The sequence below is a fragment of the Equus quagga genome, chromosome 18 (genome assembly GCF_021613505.1).
Source record: "Equus quagga isolate Etosha38 chromosome 18, UCLA_HA_Equagga_1.0, whole genome shotgun sequence".
NCBI classification, from domain to species: Eukaryota; Metazoa; Chordata; class Mammalia; order Perissodactyla; family Equidae; genus Equus; species Equus quagga.
Window position 1 is genome coordinate 26,879,465 of NC_060284.1, and position 21,646 is coordinate 26,901,110.

General features: G+C 37.3%; 1 protein-coding gene across 4 annotated transcripts in view; it reads left to right on the plus strand.

Annotated features, from left to right (window-relative positions):
* BTBD8 (BTB domain containing 8) overlaps positions 1-21,646 on the plus strand; it is a 78,404-nt gene that overhangs the window by 18,759 nt on the left and 37,999 nt on the right. For 3 of the 4 annotated variants that reach the window (XM_046645886.1, XM_046645883.1, XM_046645885.1), the window contains exons 3-5: positions 775-1,010; positions 7,837-7,954; positions 16,194-16,283. In XM_046645886.1, coding sequence (XP_046501842.1) covers positions 16,231-16,283 — 53 coding nt within the window. In that variant the 5' untranslated portion in view covers positions 775-1,010; positions 7,837-7,954; positions 16,194-16,230. Of the gene's footprint in view, positions 1-774; positions 1,011-1,794; positions 2,244-3,312; positions 3,380-7,836; positions 7,955-16,193; positions 16,284-21,646 lie in introns of those variants that run through there. The other variant, XM_046645887.1, reaches the window with a different exon arrangement.

Sequence of the window (21,646 nt, forward strand, 5' to 3'; positions counted from 1 at the left end):
TACCTCCTAATATCATCATATTGAGCTTTAGGTTTCAACATGTGAATTTTGGGGCGGAGCACAGACATTCAGACCACAGCATACGGTGTATAACATTGATTTTCATATGTTTAACCACTCTTGAATTCCTGAGATAAACCCCAGTTGGTCATGGTGTATAATTCTTTTTCTATGTTGCTGAATTCAGTTTGCTATTATTTTGTTGAGGTATTTTCATCTATATTAATAAGGAATATTGGTCTATGGTTTTCTTTTCTTGTGACGTCTGTGTCTGCTTTTGTATCAGGATAATACTGGCCTCACAGAAGGAGTTGGGCAGTGCCTTATTCTATTTTTTAGAAAAGTTTGTGAAGGATTTGTGTTAATTCTTCTTTAAACATTTGGTAGAATTCATCAGTGAAGCCACCTTGTCCTGGGTTTTTCTTTGTGGGAAGTTTTTGATTACTAATTCAATCTCTTTACTTGTTATAGGTCTACTCACATATTCTGTTTCATCTTAAGTCAGTTTTGATAGTGTGTGTCTTCCTGGGAATTGTCCATTTCATCTAGGTTATCTAATTTTTTGGCATTATATATTCCTTTTTAACATTAAAAAATTTTATAGACTACTTTTCAAACTTTCTGCTATTTTTAGATTGACCTTTCTATAGTTAGTCCAGATTAAAAAGGTTTTAAAATTATGTAGTTGTTATACATGAAAGTGGCACATTGGGAAACTAGCTTTTAAGAATCACAAACATTATTTTTATTAACATTTTATATTTTTTCTTTTAGGGTTGTATACTCATCAAACAGAAACATAAAAAACTATGAAGAGGAAATTCTTCGGAAAAAGATAGTGGAGAGTGGGGTACCACAAAAGAAACATGACTTCAATTTTGAAAAGTGTACTGACAATGATGGAAGGTCATCTACAGAGTCCTTAGGTAAAAAATCACCTGATTGTTCTCTTCTGAAGCATGAAATTCCAGAAGATATCAGCAATGGAGAGGACAATTTAGTTGCCACTGGTGAGGTATTTTTTGTGGATTTTTATAAAATTTTATAGCCATGAAAGTAATTATATTCTGATACCATTAGGGAAAAGCATACTCAAAAATCAGCTCTACAGACTTTTTAAAAATAAGTAAATGACATACGAGTGAATGAAAGTAAATGTAATGACAGTAAATGTTTTGTGGGTAAGTGAAAATAATAATGTGGTCAACTCTCATTTTTCCCAAGTAATTGGAGATGAAGTTATAGTGCATAAATACACACACAATTCACAATTCTCCTTTTAAACCTCCAGATGTCATCATCTTTATTCTAATTGCCTCCAATAAAAGCTTTAGCAGACCATAGGGTCAGTTCTATTATAACCCAATATATGCATTCATTAAAAAACGCTATGCAACACAAAAAAATCACCATTATATTTTGTCATGACACAAAAAATTACTGAAAATTTTGTCGTGACACATTTTAAAGTGATAGGAACCCAGCAAAAATGGTAGCATAGTTTTATACATGTTAAATGATTCAGGAATACATAAATACTATAATAAATATGGCATTCGACTTTGAAAAAGACCTTTAGTTTGTTTGTGGTAGTGGGTGTGAGAGGGTTGTGGCTTGTGAATTATTGTGAATTGGTGGAAGGAGGGTATTAATGATATAGATGTAGACGTAGTAAATAGTCGAACAGGAAACTCAAGGCCTCTGGATCAGCGAACAGACTGGTTATTACTCTCAGAGCATCTTAGCACCAGTTCCCAAGCCCTAATCCCCATGAAGCTATGTGGTGAGGGCCTGAGCTGTTACCCTGCACCACAGGCAAGGAACACCAAGATTAGGAGACATTTATAGGCTCCTGGCAGATCTTCCTATTCTCCTCAGCACAGAAAGAGAGAGAGAGAGAGAGAGAGAGAGACCTTTACTTTGGAAAGGAAGTAAATCTTCTCTGGTGAGGGGAGGGGAAGGCAGCTTCACTACCCTGGAGTGTAAGAAAACGGTCCAGGGGAGAAGAAAGTCTCTAAATCTTTCTAGAGCATCGCATTATCTCTATTTTCCACGGCATGTTTGCTGTTTAATCATCCTTTCTCCAGATTTGCTAGTGCTCTGTTGAAAAAGGCCAGATCACACAGAAACACAAAAATGTTCATAGAAAATGATCTCCCAACAGTTGGTTCTCTGAAATCAGATGGAAGTTTGTAACACCGGCTATGGATGGGTGTGGCTGACAACATATGCAGTGCACTGAGGTATTTGGTAGATGTTTCAGGCGTTTATGTGTGTGTTGTGTCTTCTTACATGGCTCAGTTGAGCTGGGTGCAGTTTTCTGCCTTGACCTAGGGTTTCTCTTGGATGAACTTGCACCTAAGCAAATGAAAAGTTCATGTTATGCTCAAGTTGTCCCCTATTATATTAATTGTGTTGGATCAAACTCATCTTTTAAAAACAATTGTTATACGGGCCAGCCTGGTGGCACAGCGGTTAAGTTGTCACATCACTGCCACCCTCCTTGAAACTCCCTCTGTCTTCTATGACACTGTGCTCTCTTGATTTGCCTTCTTGGCCGCTCCTCAGTCTCCTTCACTGGCACATCATCTTTCTGCCCCGTAAATAATTTATCTTCTCCAGGTTTTTTTGAGCTTCATATCCAGCCACTGACTAGACATATCTGTCTAAATATACCTTAAATATCTCAAAATTTACCTTGTCTCAAACTCACCTGATCACTTGCCTCTCTCAACCTGCTCTTTTCTTAAATACTCTATCAGTTTGAATTATATCACCGTTTTTCTACTCAGTTAACTCTCTTACCTTTCATTCATTCAATTCATGACCATGTCTGTTGATTTATCTCCTAAATATTCTTAAATGCTTTCCTTCTTTATCCTCCTGCCATTTCTTTATTTCAGGACTTTGCTGTTTTCCTTGAGAATTTGCACCCCAGCTAGTCACCGGGCCTCTTCTTGTTCCACTCTCCGTTTATATCATGTGGAACAATGTTAATTGCAAGTCTGTTCATGGCATTCCACTTACTAAAATTCTTCACTGGTCTCCCATAGCCTTAACGTAAGTCTCAGATTCTTTCCCCTGGTATAAGGGGATTTTGTGAACTGGCCCCTGCCTAGAACTCTGCTCCGTCCTCTCTTCACAACCCCCCATACTCCTCAAAACTCTAGTTTTACTGAATTACTTGGTGTGACCCACCTGCCCCCACTAAGAACTGTATTTTGTCACCTCTGTCCTTTGGCACTTGCTCTTTGTTTCTGGAATGCCATTCTAATTATTGATCACATTATTTACTTATCAACTTTGTGCTAGGTTTTGAAGATAGAAGAGTGAACAAAACGGGTAGTGTTCCTGTCCTGCAGTCTAGTAAGAGAAACAGGTGCGTTACATGCAAAGTGTTGTTAGGACACAAATAGGGCACATGTTACCAGGACTTAGGCTTCTAGAAAAAGCTACGTGGAGGGAGTGATGTCTGAATTGAATCCCGAAGAAAAAGCAGGAGTTAACCAGGCAAAAAGAGTTTAGGGCAGAAGTATTCTAGACAAAGGAAACAACATGTCTCTAGGCAGAGAGAGCCAGGCATGTAGCAAATTCGGAAAACTGGAAATGGTTTGTTGTGGGAGTGGAGTGGAGTATGGGACAGGAATGGTCACAGTAAGAGATGAGCCTGGAAATGTAAGCAGAAGCCAGATCATGAAGAGCCTTATATACAGGATAACCTTATATTTTATTGTCCAAACTGGGACACTTTGAGAGAGTGAAAGGTGAAAAAATATTATTGCTATTGATAGTTATTCTGGGGCAACAGGTGTTAACTGGAACTGTCCCAGGCAAACTAAGACATGTGGTCTAAGCTATTTTAAGGAGTTTGGGTGGTACTGTTTTGCAGGCTTATGGAGTATAAGCAGAGAAAGTTTATGGTAGAATGGAATAATGACTTCAGGTTGAGGAACATTAAGCTTTGGGTTTCTGTGATTGTGTTGTTTTGTTTCCCTGACACCACATCTGATAGCAAAAGTGGTTTTTTTCCACACACCAACCAGTTCCCTGCACCAACTGGGTATCCAGCAATTCAATTCTCACACTAACTATCCAGATTTAGCACAGACCCCACAGATTAAGGGCTTAGTCCCATGAGATTGTCCCCACTTCAGATGCTCGCCACAAATGGGATGCCTAGGCTACTGTAGAGGAATGTCAAATGACAAAACTAAAACAATTTAGTAACGAGTTTGATGTCCTTTATTCAAAGGAAAACAATCCATGGATTGGGGGAGTACAGTGCCTCACAAGCAGTTGAGCCCTCTTCTGGAGGGATTTGGGCAAGAGTGAATTTTGTAGAGCGCTAGCAGAGGCAACGCCAAAACAGGGCATGATTGGCTGGGGTTGCATATCTGACCTTATTTAGAAAGATCGAGGAACAAGGAAATGAGTATAGAGCCCAGAGCTGGCTTGGTATTTGGGGATTGGCTGACTGGATATGCTGTGTTTCCGGGCAAGTGGAGCGTTTACAGAAGCACAGAATTTCGGTTTGCTGATGTGACACCCAAGGCAGGAGTGGCTCCATCTTGGGCTTAGAAATTTATTTCAACCAGAGGAAAAAGTTCCTTCTATCCTCTTAGGTCCTGTGGCTGGCCTAAGAATTAACTTGAAATAAGATAGATAACAGGGGGGGAAAAAGCATTTTCATTACTTACTTTTGCACTGGGAGTTTCACAAAGAAGTGAGACTCAAGGAGGGTGGCCGGATGTTTGAGGCTTATAGATCATCTTTGACTAAACAAAAGAAAGGGATTTGGGCTATGGTTGGTGGAGGCAAGTTATGGTAAGCTGAGGGGAGAAAACGTATCGTAAATAAGGGTTCTCTTGTTATGCAGATGGGAGTCCAGTGATAAGAGTTGTGTCAGATGATAAGAGTAGTTTCTTCCTGATATGGAGATATCTTTACAAATGGAAATTTCCTTTATAAATGTAATTTTTTTTTACAAAAGAGGAAATTTATACTTTATTTTTAGGCAGTTAGGGGGAGGTAAAGAGCTTTTCCTGCATCTGCTGGTTCTCAGTTGCCTTTAGCTCCAAGTAATCTTTATGCCAGAATGACATGTTTTGAGGTGACGTATTCTGGTCCCTTTTACTACTCGCACTTGTGCCCAGCGACTACAAATTCGGGGGTTCCCATGATCACCCCCTCCAAGGTTCAGTAATTTGCTAGAATGACTCACAGAACTCAAGAAAATATTTAACTTACATTTACCAGTTTATTATAAAAGATACAATTTAGGACAGCCAAACAGAAAAGATACATAGGGCAAGGTCTGGAGGGTAAAGGGCAGTACACAGAAGGAATGTCGGTGCTCTCAGGGTGCACCACCCTCCCAGCACATCAGTGTGTTCACCAATCTAATAGCTCCCTGGATCTCATTGCTCAAGAGTTATGACTCAATCTCCAGCCCCACTTCCTTTCCTGGAGGTGAGGAAATGGGGCTGAAAGTTCCCTCCCTAATCACTCGTTAGGTCTTTCTGGTGACCAGCCCCCATCATAAAGCTCTTTAGGGGCGCCACTCTGAGTCACCTCGTTAGTATTAACACAAGTGTGGTTGAAAAGGGCTTGTTATGAACACCAAAAGATGCTACCTTAACTTAGGAAATCCAGAGAGTTTTAGGAGCTCTGTCCCAGGAACTGCGGAACAACCACCAAATATATATTTTTATTATACCACACTGATATATTCAAGTTCAATAGGCTATTTGAATACATAAATGCAAATTGAGATACTCTGCCCAGTAAGTAAGCATCTATCAAATTAACTTAGTTTTCTTTTGAAAAGTTTCCAGGTTTTCCCTTTGTGTCAAAGATCAGACTGATCTTTAATCATCAAAATGAAGACGATTTCTCCTGAGTATCTCGCATTAATTTCTGTGCTTTAAGTTGTCTTCTATAGGAATATCTAGAAGAAGTAGGATCTCCCCTCTTCCACTGCCTAATTCTATTTGGAGTTTTGTGTTTTTTTCTTTCAAAAATCTTCATTATGCAATATTTGATACATTAATTTATTCAACAAATATTTATTGAGGATCTATAATGTGCCAGGCACTGTTCTGGGCCTGAGAGTTACTTCCATGACTAGAATGGCCTTCTAGCCCTTTTGGAACTTACATTCTAGTTAGAGAAGGTAAGGTGTGGATGGAGATAAGTAATAAATGTAGAGGAGTTAAAAGGTGACATGCTATAGAAAAAATAGGACAGAGGAAGAGGGATTGGGAGTGTTAGTGATGGGAGTTGCAATTTTAGATGCTTGGCCCGGTCAGCCTCATTGAAAAGGTGATGTTTAAACAAAGCTTTGAAAACAGTTAGCCAAGTAGATATCTGGGAGAAGAGTGTTCAAGACAGAAGAAATGGCAGTGCAAATATCCTAAGATGGGAACATAACTTGTCATTTGGAGGAATGAAAAAAGATTGCAGTGTGAAAATAAGCAAAAACGTAGGCAGTAAGTTCAGAGAGATAATAAGAAGCCAGATGTTGTGGGGCCTGGTAAGCTATCCTAAGACTGAGGCTTTTACTTTAAAGGAAATGGAGAGAGCCATGTGGTTTTGAACTGGGATGGACCGTGATCTGAATTATATTTTAAAAACATGCCTCTGAATGGTTTATTAAAAGTAAACTGGGGGTTTACACAGAATTCTAAATATATTATGATATATATCCGAGAGCTATGTAATGTTATAATCCAATGTTACTGCAATTAAAAAAATAAAAAAATTTAAAAGTGAAAAAAAAAAGTAAACTGTGGTGTCAAGAGTGGGAGACTTGGGCCAGCCCTTTGGTGCAGGATCAAGCCATGCTGCGGCAGGCGTCCCATATATAAAATAGAGGAAGGTGGGCATAGATGTTATCTCAGGGCCAATCTTCCTCAGCAAAAAGAGGAGGATTGGCAGCGGATGTTAGCTCAGGGCTAATCTTCCTTAAAAAAAAAAAAAAAGAGTGGGAGACTTGTTAGGAAGTTATTGCAGAAATCCCAGAGGGAGATGATGGGGCTTGGACTATGGTGGTAGCAGTGGCGATATTGAGTAGTAGTTGGATTCTGGATCTCTTTTGATAGTAGAACCAAATGGGCATTCTGGCTTATAAATATATAAATTTGGTTAGTGGGAATCTGGCCCCAGTGACTGATCCTTACCAGGTGCACTGACTCAAGTGTCTGGACTGACAAAGCTATGATATACAGTGTAATGTTTTTCTTTTTTTTTATGTACATGTTTTATATCTCACTTCCCACTACCTAAAAGGTGAATCTTTTGAAGTAGAGATCTTTTTAAATATTTATTTTCTGTACCTCTCCATATTGTGTACAGTGCTAAACTCATAGTAAGTGCTCTATAATTCCTATTGATTTCAGTTGAATTGGTATTGGTTCACAGATTATTCTAGCCATAAATCCACGAACAGGAAGAGGAAAGCATTAAGTAGTAAAAAAAATAGATAAAAATTGGAAAATTTTCCGACTTTCTAAGTCAGATGTTCATGAAGTGGCTTCAACTTTGGTGTACAATTTCATGATAATATTACGTATATTTAAATGTGTATCTATATTTAAAGGTATATCGACATTTAAATATAAGTGGAAATATATATTTCAAAGAAAAAGTATAGATGATTTTAGAATTTTGTTTTATTTTGAATTTACTGGTTAAATATTCCAGTCACTGTTGTTCTTTCTCAGTAGCTAATCTAGATAACTGTGTGGAAAAACCTTTTGCTAATATTAGAACACAAAATTTTTGGATATCTGTAATATTAAAGGAACTATTTTTTACTCTTGTTTTTCTCTTTTAAAGTTAATTATAATTTGGATCCTGCATCTGAATTAGGAGAAGATTTATTGAAACTTTACTTGAAACATCGTTGCCCAGATATTGATATTTTTGTTGATGGAAAAAGTTTTAAAGCTCACAGGTAAGTAGGCCTGTGATTGATATGGTGTCTTGGTTGTGACAGTAGAGTGTAAAATACTGGCTGTCTCTGTCTAGCACAGTGGTTTTCAAGCTCTGATTCACATAGGCCACAGGGGTTCCATGGCGATGCCTCGGGGTTTGTGACAAGGGAAGAGCTTTGCCATCAGGGCGAGTTTTCTGCCTGCAGGTTCACACATGCACACATGCCCCTACCCAGACGTGCGCGCCTGCTTCAGCCAGAGCACATCCCCTCTCATCTGTGCTTTGCATGGGACATAAACCTAAGGTTGCATTAGAAGAAAATATTCTGTTGCCTAAAATAGGTTTGAAAGCCACTGTCACAGAAAATGTAATTAATGCAGTTTTTAACTTCACAGTCATTATAGTATTGAGAATGATTATTTCTCCATGAATGACATGTATTTTCTCTGAATGCATTTGGCTCAAAGCCTTTGATTCAAAATAGACGATTCTCATGAATAGCATTGATTAGGAGATTTAATATTTCAATGTACTTTTAAAAAACCATTATTCTGCTTTAGAACTGGGTTGTTTAGATTCCAGGCTTTTAGATTTCAAATGAAAGCCTGCCGCTTGTTTTGGTCAGACTCTTTTTGGCAAGTAACTAAAATGTGCTTAAAAGAAGAAAAAGATTTAATAAGAAATAGATTTTCTGTTGGAGCTCAAGACAAAGAAGTGTAGCTGGGTCTCACAATGGTCCAGAACCAGAACCAGAAAACTGAGGAACCCAGACAGTTCTCCTCCCTCCATTGCTCTGTATTTCAAATAGGATGTTGATAAATTATTCTGGAGTTCCTGAAGAGGAAGAACCAGACTATTTGCAGAGGCAAGAAGCGATCTTCTGGGCTCGAGAGTACACAGCCTCTAATGAAATTAGCAGTAGGTTTAGATTACCGGAGTCCACCAAGCTAAACAGTAGAGATGTTTGTACTCTCAGAAATCAACTGGTTTTGCCAGTTAATTGACAGCAGCACATTGCTAAACTCTAGGATTGCCAGTCTCAACCAGATTATTTACCATTCAGAATTTGAACTTTTCTCCTGGGAAAATAAATTTTGTAAATATATGTATACACATATACACCTTTTCCTAATTTTTCTGAAATATGCATTATATATAGTAAAATGCAGAGTGTAATACAGATTTAGCAATGTATTTCCCATATCATGGTGTGTGTGTATGTGTGTGTGTCTTTCTTTTGGGGGAGAGAGCAACACAATTTTATTTTTAAAATTAATTTAATTTTGTGTCCAGGTTTTTCTTGAAACCATATGGGCATCCTACCAAAGTTCTACTTATGGAGCCCTAAGGCTATTGTTGTCATACAGGGAAGGCAGGACCCTGTGACCGTTTGCAATATGTCCTCAAATAGTGTCTGTATTTGTCCTCTCTCTGTGTGCTGCTTGACATTGGACTGTGTTTTAGGAGCTGGATCTAGAATATTAGGTTTGTATTCCAGGACAGCTCTTGCTCACATTTCTGGTTTATTTTGTTCACCTAGCCATAAAAAATAAATTTATCTTACTAAAAAGGCAATTTCCTGAGGATATGTTTCTTCAAGATCTGGCTTAAACTTTCCTGCTTTGTTTTAGTGCCTTTATGTAAGTTACTATGGCAAATTCTGAATCCCAAGGTTACTTTCCTAGTCCAGACTCAAACATCTCTCAGTTTAATACATATTAATTTTACTATTCAGTTCAAGGAATATTATGTCAGTAGTTCAGAAAACATGTATTTGTGTAATGTAGTCTAAAGCCCAGCATCAGAACTTTCTGAATCACTTCTTGTTCTGGCTGATCAGTGTCAGCATTTATTCTAGTGGTCTGGCTAAAAATCCGTTTGTAAAATGGCTGCTTTAATTTTTCAATTGTGTGTACTCCTCTATTGAACGATTAATGCAACTGCTCACAAAGACCGGGATTTATGATCAGAGTGACATTCAGTTTAGGTCCCAAATTTTAGAACAGTTTAGTTTGCTAGTTTAATATGTCCAAATAGGTATGATAATGAGGTAGTTTCTTCTTTACTGAATCACTGTCTTTCTCTCATGTTCAAGTTCCTTCCTCAAAAACCTCTCTGATACCCCACTTCTTCCAACATAGTGTCTCCAGTTGCGAGTTGCTGTGTCCAGTCTTTGCCCTGATCCCCAGCCCACTACCTGGAGCCTTCGATATGCTGCAAGACGGTCTGATGCCAGTCACCTGCTTGTGGTGGCATAAAAAAAGAATCCATTTATGACTGAGTAGTTAAGAGTGTGTGACTGTGTGTGGAGCCTGTCTGCCTGGGTTTGAATTCCAGCTCCACCATCTTTAGGTATAAGAATTTGGACAAGTCATTTAACCATTCTGTGCTTTAGCATCCTCATCAAAGATGGGAGTTTATGGAAGTACCCATCTCACAGGATGATTGTGAAGATTAAATTACTTATTGCATTTAAAGCACCTTGAATAGTACCTGACTCGTAGTAAGTACTATGTAAGTGTTTGCTGTCATCATCCAAGTGATAGGCCTTTGATACAATGGAGGAAAAGAGTTCGTGAAATTCCTTGGTACCACAGGCCTTGGAGGGAGGTTGCAGTGAGGAACCAAAGCAAAAGGCACTGGGGGCCTGAAAGGAAACAAACCGCCTCTACAGAAGCTCCTTAACTGAACTTGACTAAACTTGCTCTTCAGATGTTCTCTGTAGAACATGCCGACATGTTGGCAGAACTCTCAAGGCAGGAGACCATTCTCTAGTATACCTACACGTTTCCATTCCTGTCATTGAGTTTGTGTCCCCTGAGAGTCACTTGGGTTTGTTCCCAAGCCTCTTAAATGCCATTTGAATTTATTATTTTGTTGGCATAACAATGAAATATCATATAAACCAATGATACATGAAGTATGAAAAGAGTTATTGTTCCAGTGAAAACTAAAATGAATACTTTGGAAAGATTTAATAAGAAAGAAGCACTTTAAAAATTGCTATTGAATTCAGTATAGATGAAACAATATAAAAGTTTGAGGGAAAATTATAAAAATTTAAAATGATTCTATACTTCACAAAAGTTTTAAATTTCTTTCTTCACTTTAGAGAAGTTAGAACTGGAAATCATAGACAGTGTATATGGGTATGATTTTTGCAAGAAGTAGGAAGCTCAATTAGTGAACCCACATTAAAAAAAGATTGGTGTAAGACTGGTGAATGAACGTGCAGTTATTTTTTGTTAGAATAAAATAATTATGATACATACAAATAATTTTTAAAATTCTCTCCAGATTTTTTTGATTAACCAAGCAACTATCAGTCTTGATTGTGTTAGATAATAGGGCATCCACTACACTTTACGAATCATTTTTTAACTTAAGAAAACCTAATCCTCTGAGTGCTGTAGTCAATGGATGTCTCAAGAGAAAGCTAACCTTCTTTTTTTAAAGTTTATGTTCCTTAGGATATTTGCAAAGAAGTGGAGTGAGTCATAGGGACAGTTCCAAAAAGTTTGGATTCACTACTCTGGGTTTAACCCTTATTCTGTTAAACTAAAAGGAACTAAAAGGGAAAAAAGATATTCTTGGAGCAAGAGTACTTAAAAAAATAGCCCGAGTTAAAAAAAAAAATCCTTTTTTACAGCGTCTCTGAGTAATCCAGGTCATTATTCTGCCTGGAGTAGTGAATCTAGTTCAGCCTCCGTCAGGAAGTATTGAATAGCAATTTACTTAAAGCGAGAGCAAGGGAAAATGAGGGCATCTCGACAGAGCCAGAAGCAGCCTTGTCAGTTGAGGTTAAATATAATCAAAAGGAGAAAATAGTTTTTGACGTGTTAGAAAATGAAAAATTTGGCAAAGATTTTTAATATACCATGCTATCTACAGCATTATTTTTTAAACTGAGGCTTCTATCTTAATTAAATAGGAATGTTTTCCAAGTTTCTGACTTAAGGTTAGGGTAATTTGTTAAAGCCTCAGATGCTTTTAATCTTACTTAGATGGAAATGGCTCGCATGCTGTGTTAGTTCAAGGTTTCTGCGAAGCAGACATGAAGAAGGGATTAGACTTGCAAGAAATTTATTAGGATAAATGCATGTGAGAACATGGGAAGGAATCCAGAGGTGACTGGGAGAGCTGTTAACCTGCGATGTTGATCTAACCTTGAGTGAAGGAGAAAGGGAAGGAAAGAAGCTTGGGTAGAAGCATCTTAGACTGAAGTGCAGTTCTGAGGAAAGTTTGGCAGGCTCTTGGAAAGTTTTGAAGCACAAGTCACCCATCAGAAAAGGAGTTTTCTTCCAGGAATCAACCTGTGTTAGAATTCCTGACGTGCTCAATCACTCGCAAGGAACAGCCTGTGCGAAGGTGGCCTTGGGACCAATGTGGTAGATTTCAGAGTGGTATAGCTGGCGTCATGGGTCTTTTTCAGTATTGCGTTGGCTATTTTAGGCTCTTTGCCTTTCCATACAAATTTAAGAATCATTTTATCAGTTTCTACAAAATAGCTTCCTGGGATTTGGATTCATTCCATAAATGAGGGTTGAATTTTGTTAAATGCTTTTCTGCATCTATTTTGATGATCACATGATTTTTCTCCTTTATTTTGGTAATGTGCTAAATTATATTGCTTGATTTTGAAATGTTAAAGCAATCCTACGTTCCTGGAATAATTTCAACTTGATTGTGATGTTTATTCACTCTATTTATTGCTGGATACAGTTTGCTAATATTTTGCTTAAGATTTTTGCATCTATATTCATGAGAGAGTTGGCCTATAATTTTCCCTTTTTTGTAATGTCCTTGTCAGTTTTAGGTCTCAAGATTATGTTGACTTCATAAAATGAGTTGGGAAGTATTTCTTCTTTTTTCATATATATTTCATTATTTTATTTATTTGAGTAAGATTGATTTTATATCTTCCTTAAATGTTTATTTGCTCTCACTGGGGAAATCATCTTGGCCTGTTATTTTCTTTAAGTAAGTTTTATTTGCATCCTTTTTTCACAAATTTATTGAGTTAGAATTCATATCAATCAAATGCACACAAAGTCCAATTTAGTGAGTTTTGACTAATGTATAAACCTGTGTAACCCCCACCACAATCAAGATATAGAGAATTTTCACCAAAAAGTTCCCTTGTGCCCGTTTGCCATCAGTACCTCCCCTCTCCCTAGCCCTAGGAAAACTGAATTTCATATTCTTATTTACCATATGTATATCTTCTTTGGTGAGTTTTCTGTGCATATCTTTTGCCCATTTTTTAATTGGGTTTTTGGTTTTTTTATTGTTGTGTTTTCTAAATTATAGGTTATTTTACCTGTCCTAGAATTTCATATAAATGAATTCAGACATATTATTGTGTCTGACTTCTTTTGCTCAGCATAATGTTTTGGAGCTTCATCCCTGGATGTTATATATACCAGTGTTACATTCAATTTTTATTGCTGAGTAGTATTGTATTGTATGAATATACCACAATTTGTTCATCCATTCTCCTGTTGGTGGACATATTGGTTTCTTTCCAGTGTTTAGCTGTTACTGATAAAGCTGGTGTGAACATTTTTCCCCTCTTCCAGTGAATAATGTACTGTTCTGACCATAGCTTTTTCCAGTCCTAATCTGGTGCTCAAAACTTGATGTAATGCCATTCTTTATAACTAGCCATAAACTTTGGTTTTGAAGTAAAACTATTTCTATCAATTTCTTACCTGATAGTTTTGTGTGTGCGTGCTCATTTTTTAGTTGGGTTATGTTCTTTTATATATATATTCTATATATAAATATATATTCTATATATATATAGAGAGAGTATATATAGAATATGTATTTATATATAAGATATTTTATATCTCATGGAGTTTTAATAGTTTTTTATATATTCTGGATTTAAGTTACTTGGCAGATATATGTTTTGTAAATATTTTCTTCCAACATTTTGTTTGTCTTTCCATTTTCTTAAAAGTGAGTTTAAAAGGACTGAAGTTTTTAATTTTGTTGAAGTTTAAATTTTTATGTTTTTTTGAAAAACTAGTTCCTGATTTTTGTGTCCTAAGAAATCTTTGCTTATCCCAAAGTTGCAAGGATTTTCACCTTTTTCTAGAGATTTCATAGTATTAGCTTTTGTATTTAGATTTTGATCCATTTTGAGTTGATTTTTGTATATGGTGTGAGGTTACCTGTTGAGATTCACTTCTTTCCCTTCAAGTTGACAGTTCCAGTACCTTTTGTTCATAAGAGTCTTTTCCCTATTGAATTACCTTAACATCTTTGTCGAAAAGCAATTGGCCGTATATGTGTGCATCTATTTTTGGATTCTCGGTTCTGTTCCAGTGATCTATATGTCTCTCCTTACATCACTACCACATTATCTTGATTACTGTCACTTTATGGTAAGTCTTGAAATCATGTCTTCCAACTTTTTTCTTCTGTTTGCTGTTTGTTTGGCTATTGTGGGTCCTTTGCATTTCCATATACATTTTTAAATCAGCTTATCAATTGCCATTAAAAAAACTTGATTAAGATTGTGTTGAATCTAGAAATTAATTTAGGCAGAATGGATGTGTTAACAGTTTTGGGTCTTCAGATCCATGAGCATAGTTTAGCTGTCTCTTAGGTCTTTTTAAAATTTATCTCAACAATATTTTATAGCTTTTAAGGTAGAAGTCTTGCACTTTTTTGTTACGTTTGTTCCTATGTATTTGACCTTTTTTGATACTGGTATAAATGAAATTCCTTTCCTTCATTTTCTGGTCGTTCGTTACTATGCCTGAGTATCTTTGGATGTTTGCTGAACATTCTACTGAAAATTTATAGAAATAATTTGACGCTCTGGGTGATGTTATTTTAATGAAGACAGAGTTTTCTTTTGCTTCTGGCCAGCAGTTAGGCTAGATGCAGATCACTTTGATTCAGTTACGGATTGAGCTGATTCAAAGCTGGATGTCATTTCTAATAAGGGCTGTGTGTCTCCCGTTCATTCTTCTTCCTAGGCTATAGTTCTTCAGAGTTCAACTGAAATCCTGGGATATCCACCAGATTCTCCCCCCTTTGAAGGACCCCAGATTCCCATTTGTGTGCCTCTAACCTGTGAGGATTGCCAGAAGCTCTTCTCAGCTTCTTAGCCTCTCAACTATTGTTTTTGCTTTCAGATTTTGCGGTTGCCTCAATAGAAAAAATTGCCTCAAACACTTGGATCATCTCTTTCGTCTTCTCTCTCATAACTTGTCTCAAAAGCTTCCACCATGGTAGCTTTCTGATGCCTTCAAATCATGCTTTCCTTCTTCTTCTTTTATGTATATTATCTTTCTAGCTATTTTCAGCAAGAGGATTGGTCTGAGACAACCTGGTAAGCCATTGCCAGAACTGTCCTTCTCTTCTCCCCCTCCACTCTTCCATCTCATCCTGCACTAGAATTTAACATTGTTCTCTGTATCTCATTTACTGCTGTATTCCCAGCACCTAGAATAATGCCTAACACAGAATAAAAGTCAACAGATATTTGAATTAAAGAGTGAATGAATTAACATTTTTTTTGTGAGGATAGAATGGAAATTCAAAAGAAAATTTCTGTCATTTTCTCAAACCTAAGATATAGTCATTCTTGACCATAATTAGGGTGAGTTCTGAACTTGAACTCAGGACCTTTAGAGTTCTAGTCTCTTTCTTATTGATATTTTCTCAAGATGCTGAGTAACATCTTTTGGTCTTTATTTCTCCATTCATAAATGATTTGTTACTCTCTTACTCATCAAAATAGTTTCAACTGTTTTTAAAATTAAAGAGCTTTCGGGGCCAGCCCCGTGGCTGAGTGGTTGAGTTCGCGAGCTCCACCTTGGGCAGCCCAGGGTTTCACCGGTTTGGATCCTGGGCGTGGACATGGCACCGGTCATCAGGCCACATTGAGGCCGGGTCCCACATGCCACAACTACAAGGACCCACAACTAAAATATACAGCTATGTACTGGGGGGATTGGGGGAGAAAAAGCAGGCAAAAAAAAATTAAAGAGCTTTCAAGAGAAAAACTTTAAAAGATAAAAAGGACGTTGGAATTACTGTTTGAATCAAGCAATCAAAATACTTAGGTGTAAATGTAGGCTTATAATTTTTGTTATTATAGTAATCCTACCAGTGAATATAAACAAGACAAATAGATTGTTATCATGTTTTACAGGTAAGTATGAAGAGTTTCATAAAAAATTACATTTTGCTTAGTACATAAATGTTTACCTGTGTTTTTTCCCCCATCTTCTTTTTAGAGCCATTTTAAGTGCCAGATCGAGTTATTTTGCTGCAATGCTGAGTGGCTGTTGGGCTGAAAGCTCCCAAGAGCACGTTACTCTTCAAGGGTAAGCATACTTTTTACAAGGTAGCCTGACCGCAAAGGATTGCAAATATTTCATGCAAAGCACTTTTTATGAGTCTGATTTTCCTGTGCATTCAGTGAAATGCTTTTCATGTGGTAGAATTCAACAAAGTACATTTTCTGAGAATGAGAGGTAGAAGGGAGCGTTTAATAATAGAGATAGTGTATTAGTCTTCTCAGACTGTTATAACAAAATACCACAGACTGGGGCTTAAACAATAGAAGTTTATTTTCTCACAGTTCTGCAAGATCAAGATGCCAGCCAGGTTGGTGTCTGGTGAAAGCTCTTACCTTGGGCCCTCGGGTTGCAGACAGCCGCTGCTCCCTGTGTGCCCAAATGGCCTCTCCTCAGTGCGTGGGGCCTAGCGGGTGGGGAGGTGAAAGAAAGGAGGAGGAAGAGAGAGAGCTCTCTGGTGTTTCTTCTTATAAGGATGCTAATCCTATCAGATCAGGACATGGTGCCACCCTTATTACCTTGTTTAACCTTAATTACTTCCTTAGAAGGCCCATCTCCAAATATAGCCACACTGGGCGTTTAGGGCTTCAATACATGAATTTGGGTGGGTGAGGGAACACAAATATTCAGTCTGTAGCAGGCAGTTTCATTTCTTTCTTTTATTTAAAGAATAATTTGTATGGGTGTAAATTTCAATGACCTATGATAGTGAGATGGTAAACCTACACCAGAACTATTAAATAGGAGCTGCTGGCCAGACAGTTGGTGGCAGTTTATATAAACTGCTGAGACAGTTATTAGGAGATGAACTACTTCCTTAAATGGTGAAATGGAATGTTTTTAGGTCACAGATAATCAGTGTGAGAATCAATCTAGGGGAGGGCTTTCTCAGTAGGAAAATTGCCTGGGAGTTCTTTTTTCTATTTTTTGAGGAAGATTAGCCCTGAGCTAACATCTGTGCCCATCTTCCTCTATTTTATATGTGAGATGCCTACCACAGCATGGCTTGATGAGCAGTGCGTAGTTCTGTGCCTGGGATCCAAACCCATGAACGCCCAGGTTGCCGAAGCAGAGTGCATGAACTTAACCACTGCGCCACCAGAGAGCACCTTCCTGGGAGTTCTGAAGGGCCTCTTGGCCCTCACTTATTCTGACCATGGGTGTTTCCTTGATGGGGTCAATCTTGGCCAGAGGCTTGGGTGTGGAATGGTGATAGTGGCAATTCCATAACAGTGGATACATGGAAAGTATTGATAAATTGTTACTGACCATTTATTTGTCATGCTGGCCTATAATCTTGAGCCTTCTAGGTTACGACCATCTAGTTCCCTTACTAACTAAAATATCCCCAAATGCTTTTTGTTTTGTAATTTTTCACTCTGTAAAAAATGGAATTTTGAAACATTTATAAGAATGTGATGTGGTTTTATTTTATTTTTTCATAGTTTATTCATTTAATAGAAATGAAACACATATCCAAGAGGACATAAATGCTTTCCTTTCATCCCAGGGCCTTTAGAGGGTTATGGTTTAGTTATTCTACCACAGTTTCAATACACATATCACAACGTATGTTGCAGTCTATCTTTTGCATATAGTTTCAACAGCTGCCACCGTTACTGATTCGGTTACATATCTGTGGAATCGTGTGCATGCCTTTATTACCGCGTACTTTTTAAAGAACAAGAAAGACTAGACCAATGAAATAGTAATAAAGAGAAAATAATGGAGGATGTAAAATTGCATGTAATTGCCAAGTTTTTACTTGATATTGCTACTAAAATAAACTTTCTCTTTAACTAATTCGTCCCCTACATGCGTAAAATACATACACATGGAAAGTTTGTTTTTCTTCTGTTTTTTCAGTCTCCCACTAATGTAGCTTCAAAATATTACATGAACTGCTTTCGTGTTGTTTAGAAAAAAAGGTAACATTTGCATCTAAGTTACTTTGTTTTTCCGTCTGAGCTCCTCTTTTATTTATTTAAATTTTTTTTGTTGTTAAGATATAATTGACATGTAACATTAGTTTTAGGTGTACAACATAATGATTTGATACATGTATATTTGGGGAAATGATTACCACAACAAGTATAACATCTATCATTATACATAGTTAGAATGTTTTTTCTTGTGATAAGAATGTTTAAGATCTACTCCTTAGCAACTTTCAAATATGCAATACACAATGTTAACTATAGTTACTATGCTGTACATCACATCCCCAGGATTTATTTATCTTATAACTGGAAGGTTGGTTGTACCTTTTGACCACCTTCACCCGTTTCACCCAACTCCCTACCTTCTGCCTCTGGCAACCAGGTAGTTTCTGATTGCGGAAGATTTTATATGCCAAGCTAAAGAATTTGTCATCTGTGAGTAAAAGTAATGTGTAGATGGATCAGTTGGTGAAATTTTATCATCACTGTTGAAAAACAACCTGAAAGATGTATCCTACTGATATGTATGTATCCTCTTCCTTTATGATGAGTTTAAAATATCCAATGAATATAGGAAAAAGGATAGTGCTATCAGAGACCAGCATCTAAGTGTGCTAATCCTAGGAATATCATTTTGGTGTAATTTTGAACACCTGTCTGGGGACTGTGTTTCAGATGTTTTAGACATCATTTTTTAAAACTGTCAATTATTCTCATTAGAACTGAACGCAACAAAAATTTAAATGATGAAATTACACTAGTTTGACTCATACTGCAATTTTTTGGCATTTATTAAAAATTGTGTGATTCTGCGTGGTGAGATAAAGGTCGAAAGAAGTTACGATTATGGGATCTTATTCCACAGCAGGGGGAAGTAATTTACAGAAAGCACATGCCTAATTTTTTCCTGGAAGGAACCTTATCTCCTTGTAGGTTTAGTAACTGTTTTTACTACCTGATACCTATTATGTATACCTTTGTTCCTCTCTCCAAATAGATTCTGTCCTCAGCAGTAATATTACCTTGCAATAACACCATATATTTTCTAGACTTCATCCACATTTACTATGCCCTTTAATTTTTAGAATCAGTCTTTGAGAGAGCAGGTGTATTCCCATATTACAGATGAATAAAAACAAGGTCACGTAAGTTAAATATCTTCCCAGGGACAAGCACTGGTAAATTAGTGCTTATGCTGAATATAAATCACGTTTGTTGATTCTTAATTCAGAGTCCATTCCACCACAGTCACAAGAAATTAAGTTTCCCATTGGGATGTGCTCTTGAGCTAGCTCAGACTGCTCTTCTCCACTGTTTAAATCAGTGATTTTCAAACTTTATCCCGTAGGACCCTAAAGTTCCTGACAGGCATGTTAGGGAACATATGGTGTGGGATTGGGATCTGAGCGGAAGGCTGTTGGGAAGGGGCACCTCATCACCCAGAGCTGCTCCACTTTGATCTGTTTTATGTTGTTCAAGATGACCTCTGAGTTTAGCTATAGGAATAAAGGCAATCCTTAATCAACCCTCATGAGCAATCAGATTAAACAGTCAAAACACACAGGCTTTTAAAAATGAAGTCTATTTGTTAAGAGATCAGTAGGCAAGAAAGGAGTAGTGTCATCAGCTACTGGTCTCTACTTCCTCAACTGCAGTTTTCCGTCTTTGATTATGATGGAGGTAATGGATAAATTTCTCCTCTTGTAGTATGGCTTGACTACTAATACGTCTAGTAGCCTGTTCAAGGGAAAGCCAAGTAGAAGTAGCGAAATTTGTTTTATAGTGTCATCCAAATAAGGACTCTGTACATTGTAGTAGTGCCAGCAATGACCAGGCTCACTCTTATAGTATTTTCCCTTCACTTCTGTTGTGGTAAGCAAGGCTCTGCTGCCTACTGGTTCACCTTACCCACAGCTGCTGTATCAGCAGAGCAGGCTCACTCCTAATCGATTTATTCACTTCTAATGCTAGCGCATTGGAAATGAGGATACATTTCTATTTGGTTTGACTCTTTTGCCTGGCATGACAAACAAGATTTTCTAACACTAAATGAAAGAAGAAAGTATCTGCTGATGGATACTGGGTTTTATCTACATCCTTTATTATTATTATCACACAATATATTTTGCTTTTTCCTCTTATATCTCATATCAAATTGACTGTCTCAAATTACCACTTAAAGTAGTATTAGTATCATGGCATGTAAAGCTGTAGGAAGGCTAAAAGGGATTTAGGAATTTTACTTTTTAAGAAATCACTTCTTTTAGGAATTTTTATATTGTAACAAAGTTATCTGTAAAACAAATTCTATTTTCATATTAGTTTATATTGTAAACCTGGGTAGATGTTTCCATGGATAGTGTGGTATAGTAGAAATATACTGATGTCCTTAGAGGCTGTCTTACGTCCAATCCAAACTTGTTGCATAACTTTAGGAACGTTGCTTACCTTCCCTGAGCTTCCTAAGGTTGTTGAAAGGATTTAATGAGATACAATGAGGAAAGAACCTGGCGCAGTGCTTGGTACATAGTATGCAGTGCTCATTAATATTTGTCTTTTTATTTCTTTCTCTAAATTAGATTGTTCCCATTTTCTAGAGACAAATGGGTTCAAGTGAGGGCCATTACCAGTACCAGAACGGCATTGCCTGCTTCGCTTGGTCAGCAGCCTCTTTTGGAACTGTGCCACTGTTGCATGTCTGCAGGATGTTTTCTGCAATAGATTAGAATGAAATCCTGTCTGTCTTTACAGAAAAGAACCACAGCGTTTTTGATGAGTTGGTAACTCAAAGACGTAATGGGAATGATATTTTTCAACAGGGACAGTGTTCAGTAAGTTGGGGTAGGAATGGTAGAGCCCTGTAATCCTAGTTCCATCCATGCCCCAGAGTTGGGAGGTGGAAGGGTATAGTAGGAAGGAAGTTTTGTTCTGGTGGAAGAAGGGGGAAGTTTTGACATCTTATAGTGGAAATTAAACCACAGCCAATAATTCTGTAAAGAAGCCCCACGTATTTCCATTTTATGTAAATAGAAATCTTTCAGTGGTGGCTTGGTGCTTTGGAGCATAAATTTGGATTTTTTCGTCTCCCTTGGGAGATTCCTGGGATTCTGAACTTCTGAACCTTCAGGATGATCTTTTGAAATATAAGTCAGATCATATTTCTCTTCTAACTAAAATCCTTTAATGCCTTCTCATCACAATTAAAATTAAACCCAAATCTTTACCATAACCTACAAGACTCTATATGATTTGGCATCTGGGCTTTTCCCAGACTACCCCACCTGAAGTAGCTACAGCCCAACTCTCCAGTTACTCTCTTTTATGTTATCCTGTTGTATTGTCTTCATGGCACTTTTCACTATTAAAATTATCTTGTTTATGTATTTGTTTACATACTGTTTATTGTCCATGTCCTCTCTCTAGAATGGAAGCTTCTTGTATCCTCCAGAT